A 13,469-nucleotide genomic window follows, 5' to 3' on the forward strand; every position below is an offset into this window, starting at 1 on the left:
AGCTGCTGGTAAAAGGCTTTGGCATTACCATCAAAAAGCGCTGCTGGACACTGCTGTTCACTCATCAGTTCCTCATTCACAGTGAGAAAGTGCTCAGAGCCTGTCAAGTGTTCTCAGATTCCAGGCTCATCTGCGTGACCAGCCAGTTTCCTCCTAGGCAAAATTGTCTTTGACAGCTTGAAGCTGCTACCTCTGATTTTTGCTTATAGGAAAGGAATTTTGCTAAAATACTGAAATAATGACTGCAGCAACCCACTGGCAGGTTTTATGTAACTTTTAGACGCTAACTGGACATCATATAAAAGAAAAAAAAGAATTAACATGAAGGGTATGGCTGCTCTGAACACTGTTATGCAGATGCTTTATTTAAAGCAGGCTTGGATATCATTACATTGCATTAAATACACAGCTCATACTGACAGAAGTGCCATTTGCAATAGCCTACACAATTTCCTCACAACCACGTTGAGAAATTTCAGCCATGCACCCTAAACCCAAATGTTCACATTCGGTTCATATTCAAGCCAGTTTTCCCTCTACTCAAATTCTTTCAGCCCCCTACCTTCCTTCTAGCTACTTCTGTCTAACACCTTTCCTTTTCAAGACAATTATCAACAGCTTCCAACAGACTACCATCTGCAGAACCCCCTCCAGCATGTTCAGTAGTTTTCTGCCGAGCCTGTCTCGGATTTCCTCCCAAGTTTCCTACAGAACAACCCCTCCACCTTGTTGCCTCCTCCTACTAGTACAAAGAAGATTTTTTACATCAGCTACCCTTTGCTTTATCCCCTTCCAGAACCACCTTATTCCAAAGCTGAACCTCCTTTAGCATCGGGTCACAGTAAGCCTTCTTTTGGATACCCTTTCTGCTTCCCAGATAAAGACTCGGTTTCATATACTCATATAAGAAGTAAAGAAAGCAAAGGGAAGGATGGGAGAAGGAGCGATGAAATAAACTCAGGCAAAGCAATACAAGCTAACATGAAGCCCTGGTGAGTCCTTGGGTGGAAGGGATGTGTATTTACTTGGAAATATCTGGGGCATCAAGTGACCGGCTTTCTAAGCAAATCATTATTTTTCCCAAAGTGTTCAAGCAGCAATGGAAGATGGGGGTGGGGGGAAAAGCAATCAGAGCTTATATGGTGTCACATCTCCCAGAGTAAATCAAAATATGAGGATTTCCATTAATTTATGGATAATTCTAGTGTAAGAGTGTTTAAATGACACCAGATTATAATGCTAATATGCTACAGTTCACTGAGCAACAGCTCCATGAAAACAGCCTTCTAAAAAACACAGCCTAATTCTTCATTTTCTCCTTGTTTTGTTCATTCAACACAGATTCTTTCCAGCAGTTGCTTTGCAGACTTTCAGTTCCAGAGAGTACCTGTTCTGATAGAAAAAATTCCCTATTGCCTGGTTGGTATAAAAACCACTCCACTCCTCCCAGTATGTCTTTAACTTCTCCAAGAGCTTTTCTTTTTGTCTGAGTGGAAAGGTCTAAAGCTTGTGGAGAGAGAAAAATCCTTCTCCCTTTAGAGAATCAAAAAATTCTTTGGTTGGACTCAAAACATTTTCTATTTAGGATCTTATGTGCAGCTCTCCACTGCAGCATCCAAAAGAGTTGATCATTGCTCTCTTATTTCTTTCTACCTGTCTCCTCACAGAGATCCAGCATTTTTTCACCATGCACAGGGGACCGTCTGTTCCATTTATATTAAACAATATATGTTAAACCGTGAATACTACAGGACCTAGATTTTCTCTCCCTGGAGAAAGGCCTAAAGACATCAATTGTAGAATGATGCTTTATTTTATTCCTATTCTGAATTCCATTATTTTATTTCATTTTATCTCTAAAATAACATTTTTGGACTACGATCTTTCATTCAAGGAGTAAAATACTAGAAGAGTTTGTATTTTCAGTTCAGGTGATTTTGCTAACTGCTAATCCTCATTCATTTTTCTTCTTCTTTATCATTGTTTTCAGCATTCATAAACTCAGTCAAGCATCTCCTCCAGGGAAATCAGAATGTCCCGTTCCCTATGTCGTCTTCAAAAAGAGAGACCTCTGTTAACCAGCTTATAGTAAGCTCTTACTTTTCTTTCAGGCTCTTTTCAGGAAGAGCTGCACTGTGTTCTTGGTGCTGTGCTACCCCTGAATATCAGATAAACATCAGAACAGGGCCCACAGACAGCTTTTATTTCATATACATGAAATGAGCATGTTGCCTTCATAAAATGATAGAAGAATGGTCTAGAAGAGAAGTTAAGATGTCAGATAGTCCAAGGTGCTTTCCCATGATAGGATCACTAGCCTAATTTCATTCTTCACAGATAATTGTCTAACTTGTTCTTAAAATGATGGAGTCTTCACAACCTCCCCAGACCAAGTATTCAACAGTTTTTATTATTCCAGGTCCTAGAAAATTATTCCTACAGTCTAAAATAATCTTTCTTTCTGCTACTTCTTGCTTTCTGCTCCATCCACCATGAGCCCAAAGAAAAGATCATTCCCTCCTCTATTTTGTATCTGAAGACTGTAATATTCCCCTGCCAGCTTTCTGGTCTTTGGGCTAAATAATTTCAGTTATTTCAAATCATCTTGCAGGTCACGTTTTTCTGACCTGTGATGAGTCCTGCTGCCCTTCTCTGGACTCTCTCCGAATGAATCGCACCTGTCTCGAGGTGTAATAACCAAAACTTCACACAGCTTCCAAGCTGAGACTTTAGCAATGCTGAACAGAGCAGGATGGCTTCACATGTCTTACAGGCTATATGTCTTTTATATATCCTAGCAAGATGTTTGCTTCCATTTGCAACAGCATGACGTTGACTCATGTTCAGCTTGTGATCTATCATAACACTCAGATTCTTTTCTGCAGAGCTGCAACCTAGTCATTTACTTCTCTCTTGCGCTTAAACAGTTCATTTATTCCTGCCTTATTGTAGTACCTTGCATTTATCCCTACTGAATTTCATCCAGTTCTTTTCCTAGCAGTTCTTCCAGTTTGTTGGAATAATTTTGAATTCTGATCTTTTCCTCCTGCATATTTCAAGTCTCACAGTTTTATGTCCTTCTCTTTATATCACCCACTCTTTATATTACCATCCAGGTCATCTAAGAAAACACTGAACAAAACCAGATCCAGGACACACCAACACAGCTATCATATCAGTTTTAAGCAGCTTGTGGCCTCTCTGAAGGACTGGCACAGACTAAAAGCACACAGATTATGAGCTCTGAATCTTCTGATATTATTTAAAGAAGACCTTCCTGTTCAGAAAATCATGTTTATCCAGTTTATAGCCTCCTTCACCTGCTATGCACTGTGCCTCACCAAAGCAAATATTTAAATTAATGTGCAACCACAGTCAGGAATCTCAACTTTTACTTAAAAAAACCCAAATTAAATCTCTCACTCTTATGCCACAAATATCTTTTAATATGTAAAATGAATAAAAGCCGGTTCTGTTAGAACCTGCTAGAATACTGCAACAATGAATGGGAAAGATGTGACCAGCTCTCTTCATAGACTTGGGGATATATTAGACATGTTGTAATTTTTTACATTCACTGTAGTTAGACCAGCAGTACACAGTGGAAGGGATGCACCGAGGCAGCTAGTTGATTTCAATGGAGTAAACATTTTCTTTGCATCTGCCCTTGACCAAAGGACTGCAGGTTCCTTTCCTCAGAGCTCAAACGCCGGCTGTGGTGGTCACAAGCAGGCACATAACAGAGAGTAAGCCTTTGTGTACGGAGTAAAAGGAATAAAGCTGATCTGATATTCCTCCTGACAACAGTGGCTTGACTTTCTTATCTAGCTCTGGCTCTCATTCCAGTAACCACTACCATAGTGTCCCCAGATTCCTTAACCCAATATGGATGATTTTCCTGGCACTGTGGCTGAGGCGCTGGCACAGCAGAAAACATGCATGGGATGAATTAGCCAGCTGGAGGGTGAAGAGGGAGAAATAGGACATTATGAATTTGTACTGTTTCCCAGTGGGGCCCTAGTAATCAATTATTAGCCTCTGGAGTAGCCACTTACTGCTTGCTCTGTGATCATCTCCTGGTTCTGGCTGTGTTACCTCTGCTGGAAACCTCAGACCTTTGATTAGATACAGCAGGAATTCCTCCTTTGTTCTCTAACCTGTCTGGAGGAAGTATGCAACTAGAGAGAGGCTTTACAGGGACAAGAAAGCACTCAGAGGTAGACAAGGGATTGACAAGAGAGCCAGCAGCACAGCAGTTGTGTATTACTGGCTTATCTCATTTGGGCATCAGGCAAATTTCCTTTCTGGTGATAGGGGCAAAGGAAAAGGTAAAGGAAAGCTGAAAGGAAAAACGAAGTCCTGACTTTATTTCAGCTTGGATCTGCTGGGCAATGGGATCTACACTAAATTTCTGGGTGTCAATCAAGAAGTAAGAGCTGAAGCTTTTAATCTCTACTGGGTGAAAATTGGAGTCAGTCTTTCAAATACCGTATGATGAACTATCAAATTCCCAAGCCTTAATATGTCTTCCAAGATAGAACAAAGATCCTCGCCCCTACAGACTAGTCAGTAAGCTGTAATTCTAAGGCAAGTGGAACATCATTTTCCTTAACTGTGCACTTTGGAGTAGAACGTACACTTCATACATCGGGTGTTTAAAAGGATGGGTGAATGGAAGAGTTTGGGAGTAAAACCCATCAGATCCTAACATCTGACCTCAGATGCTGATAACAAAACCCTAGACTTCAGCATTTTTAAGACTCTAGCAATTTTAAGCCCTATTTTTTGCTCTGTTCTCATGCCTTATAGTCAATGTAGAGATGAGCATCTCTTGGAGGGAGACGTTTCTCAGCTGAGAATATTATATTCTTAGAGGTACTCTCCATCTTGGAAATCTACAATCACTAGCAGATTAGTTTATTTCAATGTTCTCGGCCTATAACTAACCATAAGAATGTGGAAATTTTGGCTGAATGACAGTGATCACTTGGAGGCTCACTGCGTGTTCACTTTCCACAAGCACTGGCCTCTTCTTCTTTTGGTCTTCGTATTATCAGGTGCTATGCACAGAAGGTTCAGACTATATTGGCTCGTCACACCTTAGACATACAGTATTTCTCTGTGTGCCTGTGTTCATCTAGATTATTGTTTGATACAAGAGTGAGTATTCCAAGAACTGGCGATCAACAGTCGGCCTTGCTGCTGTTTGGAAATATGTCTATTATTAAAATGGGGAATATAAAAGCTATCATACACCTACTTGACTACAGGTCACAGTATAGTTACCCTGTATTTCCATAAGTACAGCTGCTGCCATTGTGTGTCCACCCAGCCTCCTGTATTTGGAAAATATGAATGGTTCTCAGTTTATCAATGAGCACTCTCTGGAGAGCACAGCACAATGGACAGATGATCACACTAGTAAAACATAAATAACAACAAATGGGATTCCAAGTTTTGCCGCCAAATCTCTGGTTCCAATGTATTTCATTTCTGCATCTGTTTCTTCATCTACAAAACAGCAAGTGTCTACCACACTGACAAATGATCAGATTTAAATCAATTCCATGTTGAAGCCATAGGTTCTCCATTATGGAGACCAAATGTACTTCGAAGATGTTGCTTCTTCCATATGGAAAATACGAAACTCATTTGTAGAGCCTAGTCCACTAACCATTCAGTACTCTGAACTGCAGCTTTTTAGAGGGGAACAGGATGAATGTAGAGGGTAATGCTGCCCTACTGGGAATCCTCGTTCTTCTTTGACATACCTTTTACTGCCATAAATTAACCCTTAAGAACGGCTAGACAAGAAAACAGCTGCCATATGCCTAGATAGGATTACAGCCTCATTGGCAAAGTATTTCAAAGTCTTGTTACACATCATGTCCCTGGAGAAGAGAAACTGCAGAAGGTTGCAATAGCACCAGAATGAATAATTGAAGCATGGCTCATTCAGTATGTGCATAAACTGAAGGGTCACAATGCTGCCTTCTAGTCAGCCGGCAGTGCAGAACCTCACTGAGCGTCTGACAGAAACATTGTCTGGAGATGCTGACCCAGTTCCCTGGGAGCTTTTGGGGAGTGGGTTGAGGAGATGACTGTAGGATTGCCAAGTACACAGAGAAGGATTGAGCTAGATAATCTGACAGAAAACTCTACGTTACAGAATCAGTCGCAATGCTACTCTCGGGAGAACCCTTGGGACTCAGTTCTCCCAGGAAACTACAGTAGAGATCCATGCAAGATTAATGCTATTTCCCACCTGGGAAACCGCCCCTGTGGGAATCTTTCCGGATGCCCTTCCCCACGGCCGGCCCCTGGGACGTTCTCCAACCTCGGCTCGGTGCTAAGCGAGGCCAAAATTTCAGACCCTTTCCCACATAAACCCTAGCCATTTAATGTTGGAAATAAAAGGGACGAGGGAGGGTAGCTCAGGCGTTTCCCGCTATTGTCCAGCTCCTCAGTGGGAACGGAGAAGGAGCGCAACCCACCCGGGCGACCGCCCGCTCCCTCCCCGCCGCCCCCAAGGGCCACGGGCTGGAAGGACCGCAGCTCGTCCCGAGCGCCCGCCTTCGCAAGCACCGCGGCCGCCGCCGTGAGAGCCCCGACGGCCCTTCTGCCGCCGCCCGGGGCACCGCTCCGTACGGACGGCCTCTCCACAGGCGCCGCCGGGGACAGGCCCGCCCTCACTCCCCCCCCCCCCCCCACCTCCCGCCTCATCGCCCCTGTCCGGTCGGGGAATCCCGATCTTCATCCCCTGCCCTTCAGGTGCAGCCCGGCCCCGCCAACTAAGCGGCTCCCCCCCCCCACACACACCCCCCGCGGCACGGTACCTGCTGCCGCCCCGCGGTGGCGGCTCCGCGGCGGCGGTTGGCGGCCGTTGGCGGCGCGGGGCTGTGCGCGGGGCCGCGGCGCTGCCTGCGCACTGACAGCTCCGGAGCCGCGGCGGCGGCGGGGGCCGGGGCTGGGGAGGGGGGTTCGGGCACCCGGGGCTCCGGCGCCGAATCAGTGACGGGAGGAGGGCCCGAGGGCGGGCGGGAGAGGGGAAGGGGAAGGGGAAAGGGAAAAGGAGGGGGGGACGGCGGCGGGGCGAAGGGGGTTGGAGCCCCCGTCACAGCCGGCGGCAGCTCGGCCTCCGGGAGGCGACGACGCCCGCGGGCGCTGCGGGGAAGGGGGGGGGGGGGGGAGAAGTGTGACAGGGGAAGGGGCGGCGGGGCGATGGCGGAGGTCTGAGAAAGCCGGGCTGGGCTCCCCGCTGCCTTCCCGGGAGGGGAGGCCGCTGGAAACCGGCGCCGTGGGATTATGCACCAGCCTTTCACCACGGCCGCGTCTGCGGCGGCGGAGGGAGGCGGCGGTTGGGGCGGGAGGGGGGGGGGGGCAGCGCTCCCACCCCGGCCGTCCTCGGGCAGGTCGGTGAGGGAGAGGTAATAGCGTTAGTTAGGCGAAAACGATGTAACTGGGGGAAGCGACGTGCTTTTGGCTACCCAAGACCATGTTCATGCCTGACCTTCTCCTGCTCTGGGGGTTTGCGGGTCCAAAAGCTTGTCTGTAGACCTGCTGTGTTGTTTGGTCCGGCAAAAGCTCGTACCTCTCTCTAGAAAGCTTGGCTTGCCTTAGATCATCACCTAACAACAGCAAGGCTACTTACTTGTTCCTTTGAAGGTCGGCATTGATTTTTGCTGACAGCAAAATAGCAGGCTTTTCACATTACTGTTCTGTGTTGAAGAGCAAATTTGGGGTTTTGTAAAGCACGTTTGTTGTTAGCCCTGTAAAATCTAATGTTGACTTCCACAAAGAAGATGTAAAGATCTGAATGTTTAAAAAAAGTTCTAGCTCACCAACGCCAAAGGTCTTTCCTATACCCACCTGCTCCGGGAGAAATTTAGATGCCAGTGTACTCGTCTCAGAGTACAGATAGGGCACCGAGTAATGCTTCACCTAGAGGATGGTCCAGCCTTTGTTGCCCTGTGCTGGCATGCTCTGCTTTCCAACCTCCATCTCCACTTACCCCTCTTGTGGCAGGCACCAGGACTTTCCCCTGTTGCAGCGAGTGCTGGACTTGAGTACTGGCACATTTGAATCAGTTTTCACATAACCCCTTTCCACTCCCCTCCCTTCCTCACGAGGTGTCAGAGCTTCTGTGCACCCATGTACCAGTCACGAGGCTGATGCCCGCAACAGACAGTGAGAGAATGAAAAAAAAAAAGGAAAAAGGAATAGCTTTCCTCAGAGAGGAAGAGGACTGTCAGATGGAATGACCAGAAAGCCATTTCCTTTTTAGTGCAGGATGCAATTTATGGCATAACAAGAACTTCCCTCCACTCTTTTCCCCAATAGCATGTCTAACGTAGTGTGCACATCATACTAAACACCTGCCACCATACAAATCCTCCCTAGCTCTCCACCCGTCAGCGGCTGCATCGTCCCTGTGTTATATCTTTCTCCTTCTCCCCTCCTACAGAGCAAAACAAAGGGGATGATGACAAACAGAATGAGATATGAGAGAGTTAGAGCCTAACCCTCATGTGGTTCTGGTAACAGCTGTCAGCTGAACAGAGTATCCTGGATGGGCTGGCATCCAGCTGGTACTGCTGGCTAAAAATATTTTGTGCTCTCTTAACAGCTTCTTTACACATTTCAAAGGACAGATTACTCAACACCCAATTTGCTGCTTGTGGAGGAATGCATGGACCACTGACTCCCAGGAGCTGAGAATGCTCCTCTTGAGCATAGCCTAGACAAATGCATTTCTTTTAATCGTGTAGCAATGATAGCAGTGATGAGTAATTTATCAACAGTATGATAGAATTGCCCTTCTAAATATGTATGTTGCCACCGGTGTCAAAGTGATTGAGTACTACGATACTACAGTATTATAAATTAGGCATATATTTTGCATTGTCCCATGTAATCCAGATGAACTGCCTCTGCCAGTTGTGCCTATGCCTCTGCCAGTTTTTCTTTCTCACTAGGGCAATACTGCTACATGCCTTCTCTGCCCCAGCTGAGCGGAGGCAGAGGGCTGAGAAGGGGACTGTGCTTCTACCCAGTAGCAGCCAGCGGATTTACTTCTTTTCCCTGGAAAAGTATTGAAACAGAGCAGAGCTACCTTATCTGTGGGTCCCTATAGGAAGGAGGCAGGAGAAGGAAGGTAGAGGCTTTGTGAGGGGAAAGGAATACACTTCCCAAAAATGGAGAAAAGAAAAAGGAAAAGTGCTAGACCTCCTTGTGCCATCTCATACTGTTGCCTTCACTCCAGGTGAAAGTCTTCCCCACAAGGACATAACCCTTGAAGCCCCATAGGTTTACTGGAATGCTTTTTTGGTGTTAGTATAATGAAAATTCTCATGGCATAACTCATTAATAAATGGCAGCCTTAGAAGTATAAGAATCAGCACTACAAAACTAAGTTCAAGACTCCCTGGAAAAGGGTGCTCATATTTATTTTAAATAAAACTGATTTCAGTTACTTGCACTCATTCGCTCCTATTTCACTCATTCACTCATATTCACAAGCACCAAGAGGTGTGTCTAAGTGGTCTGCCTAGGATCATGTGTGTGTGTGTGTGTGTGTGTGGTGTGTGTGTGTGTGTGACACATAGGAGAGGGGACACTAGCTATTGAGTCCTGTCCTTGGTATGTCTCTTATGTTTGTCTTGATCAGGCACAACAAACCATAATTTGGAGAAGCTCTTTATATCCTCTGGGAGTCAAGCAGTCATTATGGCATGATTATGGCCTCAGTTTTGCATTCTTCATCCTTCCTAATTCTTAGGCAAGGCTGCTGCCCACCGCCTTTGTTTTCTCATTCTGGGTATCTTTATTGCTGCCTTCCTGTTGAGAGAACAGGAATGGCCCCTGTGATGTATTGAAACCTTGTTCCCATCCTCCTGTTATCAGACCCCAGGCTTTCTGCTGCTAAGTCATCTTTGATGTGGCCTTATTGGAGTGCAGACCTTCTGGTCTTGATGTATGCATATTCTTTATTACCAGTTTTATTGCTGTTGATTGTACCCTTGGTAATCAATATGTGCCTTATTTTTAATCCTTGATCTGTATTGTATCACTATAAAGATGAGAAATGTCAAAGTAAGTAGTGATTCAAACAAGCCTAAGGAATAAAAAGAATACCACAAGAATATATAAAGACTCACTAATAGGCAAACCAACTTATAGTGGGACAGTGTAAGGCTAAAAGAAATAAACCTATGTGGTCCATTTTTGATGTGGTAACGGTTAACAGTGAGGTACCTCAAAATTCTGTATTAGGCTCCTGCTGGTCTGTATATTTATTACTAACCTGGAAATGGAATGATCAGCTATTAGCAGATGGCATGACTTGACTTACAATGAAGTCTCTCAACAGCAAAGAAAAGTTATCATCAATGACTATCATGGGTGAATAACTAACAGGATTTTTTGAGAGCCACCTGAAAATCCTGTTCTTGGAAATGAAGGAATTTGGTGAGCTTTTGTTTGGTTTGTTTCTTTTCATGGTCTGGGGTTCTGCGATTCTGAATAGTCTACTTAAGGGAGATATGGATGTCATTTCCTTTAGAAGAATTCAAAGCTTGAGCCTTGGGGTCATTGATCATATCAGGTATCTGGAGTGTGTTGTAGTGGCAGAAAGCCAAGAGGGGAGATATTCTGGGTTTGTTGAAATCTGGAGTAGGTCCATCTAGAAAGGTAAGTCAGAGGGAAACTATGATTACTACTGTAGAGGAGTAGCTGTATGCCATGTGCATAAGTGAGGAGGGAACAACAGTTGTGACCAGTGCTGGATGTGTTGTGTTTTCCTTTTTTGCTAATTGAAAGAGATTTCGGGTGGTGATGTGGTGCAAGCCAGAAGAAATGCAGCATAGGTTATGTTCAAGTGATTGAAGTGTAATCCTGTACAGTAGGAGCAAATAAATAACTTAATTCATTTTCATCAAGGACTTTAGTCCTTGAATGACTAAACTGGGAATCGTTGGCAGGGGTCACAGAGAAGATGGTCAGCAGCAGAAAACCACAGAAAAGCAGAAACCCATGTAGCTGACTGGCAACTTATGATACGAGGTGAAAAAACATCTGGAAAACACTCAGCTTACTGAATAGGTGTTAGACTCTCAGCAAGTCACCTACTGAGGAACTTGTCTGGCAAAATGTAACAGAAAATTGTGGGAGATATCTGATGGGAGCTCTTGCAAGAAGGTGAGCAATAGCTGCTGGTGACTCCATGACAAAAAAGGCAGATGAAGCCAACAGCACAGTGATAACAGGGCAGCAGGCTGCAATTTTGCTGTACTCGATAGACGCGAATGCTGATCTTTTTCACTGGAGAAGCAGCCAGGAAGACACAAAATTGACAACAGAAGAAGAAGGTAGAAAAAATTGTTTGAACTCAGTGTATGGCACACAGAAGGTGTTAAAGAATTTAAAGAGAAGAAATATTTCACTTGTTTATCTCCTAATGCTAGAGCCTGAGAAACAAGGATAACAAAAAAGACAATTCTCGACCATAAAAAGAGATTTGATATAACTGACAACACTGAAATGTCAGAATGGTTCTCATGACTGGAATGTTGAGGGCTCACATAACGTGTGTAGGAAGGAAGGTGTGGTATAATTCCATGAAATTTAAAGTTCTGCCAAGCATTTCACTATGACCAAATGGAAAAAGAACATCAAAAATCCTCCTGAAAGAAACTAAGTATTTTCCCTTATATTTGAAGAAGTTAACATGTCAGAAAGGTGTACAGCTCTGAATTCCACTGGGACACCTACAGACACATAGACAGGCCTTGTATATACTCAGCAACAGGTTAACTGACACCACAACCAAATCTATCTGACTCAGTCAGGAGAAACAATCAATCAAGCAAACAAACAAACAAACAGTTTGCCTAAGAACTAATTCTTATCTCACTATCCAATAAGAAAACAACACCTTTCCAGGTACTGTCTTTCCCCTTTCTCTTTCAGTCTTCATCCCTTTTCCTTACAAATATTCTGGAAAATTTAATCCTTTCACATATTAATAGGATACAAGTGAATATCATAACCAAGTCTTAAATGGTTATGTTCTGTAGTATTGTCCCAGTATCATCTTCTAAAGATGAAGATCAGTTAGCATATGCAGGTAGGAAAGATTAACAATACCATTGTACTTGCATCTGTTCAGGAGCCCAAACAAAACCCCACAATTTGTAGATGGTAACTATATAAATAGAGAGGCAATTATTTCCTTAATGTGTAAATATCTTAACTAAAATGGTATCCACTGACAGCTAATTTCAGAGTTTTTTTAGTGTTAATAAAAATTGTCTTAAATTATTAAGAACTCACAGATCTTTTTACAAAACCATGTTTTATGTCCCAATGAAGATAGTATAATTCTATATTTTAGGCACAAAATAAAACCATATTGAAGTCATCCTGTCCTCAGTGCGTACCTATATATATGTACCTTTGGTTTTCCTGCAAGTCTCTTGAATTAAATTCTTAATTATGTGGGCATTTACCCACAGCAGCTAAAATTACTTTTCAACTCTGAGCTGTTTTCCTGAAAATCTGAGTATTAAACTGTTCATCCTCATGCCAAGAGACTAACCAGAACATAAGAGTCAAAGAAGCTGAGAAAAGTCTTTACAGGATCCTTTTCAGTAACTAAGTTCTTCAAAATCTCAATTTGACAGTCTGCACATTATCAGAACCCTGCCGTATTCCTCACACCTATGTGGGTTTAAGGTTTGATTCTTCACATTTTTTAAATTCTGTAAATTGACAAATTTTTATTACTGTCAACTCTCCTTTAGGCATCCTTGGGATTCAAGATCTCTCCTTATTAGTTGAGATTATAAAACACTCTGCCAAGCTATTTTTACTGATAGCAGCACACCTGGGAATTTCTGAACCTCTGTGCATATAACTGAAGAAAGATAAGCAGTGCTGGTTTAACCAGTAACCTCTAACATTTTGCAATTTTTTCTTGTCTCTGAGATGTGTTCTTAAATGTTTCAGGATGAGTATTTAGGCTGTCATCTGGTAACCCACATTAGGAAACAAATTTGTTTGGAAAATAGTCCAAGAAAAAAAAGAATGCAATTCATCACCTGGATGAGTTCCCTGGTCCTGTTCATTGTGCATTTCCACAAACTGTTGTCCTGGCATCTGTCAGAAATCAGGCATGGGCAAGGACAGCCTGAGGCAGCATTGCCAATAGAAGAAATGTTTGTCAACTGGCATCCTCAAATGCATACACAGCCTCCTGCAAATATCATGTTATGTCTCTTCGTAAGGCTGAGAGAAACCTTCTGGATGTGCTTCGGTAGTTCCTTCAACTGTCTTACATGGCTGCAAAACTCCCCTTTCTCTAAATCTGATCACACGCCAATGATCAGCATGCATAAACACTCCAGCTCTTCAAGATAGCCTTTTTCACTTCCACGGTTCTCAATTTAGCACTTAACTGTGTCTGTTGAAAT

General features: G+C 43.7%; 1 protein-coding gene across 3 annotated transcripts in view; it reads right to left on the reverse strand.

Moving 5' to 3' along the window:
- Window positions 1-13,170, reverse strand: part of C1QTNF4 (C1q and TNF related 4) — a 26,761-nt gene extending 13,591 nt beyond the window's left edge. The window contains exon 1 of one of the 3 annotated variants that reach the window (XR_003922403.1): window positions 6,837-7,349. Coding sequence is in view for 1 of the 3 variants with exons in the window: in XM_030007011.2 (XP_029862871.1) it covers window positions 13,098-13,155 (58 nt within the window). In the remaining 2 variants the exon portion in view is untranslated. Of the gene's footprint in view, window positions 1-6,836; window positions 7,350-13,097 lie in introns of those variants that run through there. The other 2 variants (XM_030007011.2, XM_030007021.2) reach the window with 2 other exon arrangements.
- Window positions 13,171-13,469: the final 299 nt, after the last annotated feature.

The sequence above is a fragment of the Aquila chrysaetos genome, chromosome 2, assembly GCF_900496995.4.
Source record: "Aquila chrysaetos chrysaetos chromosome 2, bAquChr1.4, whole genome shotgun sequence".
Taxonomy (NCBI): Eukaryota; Metazoa; Chordata; class Aves; order Accipitriformes; family Accipitridae; genus Aquila; species Aquila chrysaetos.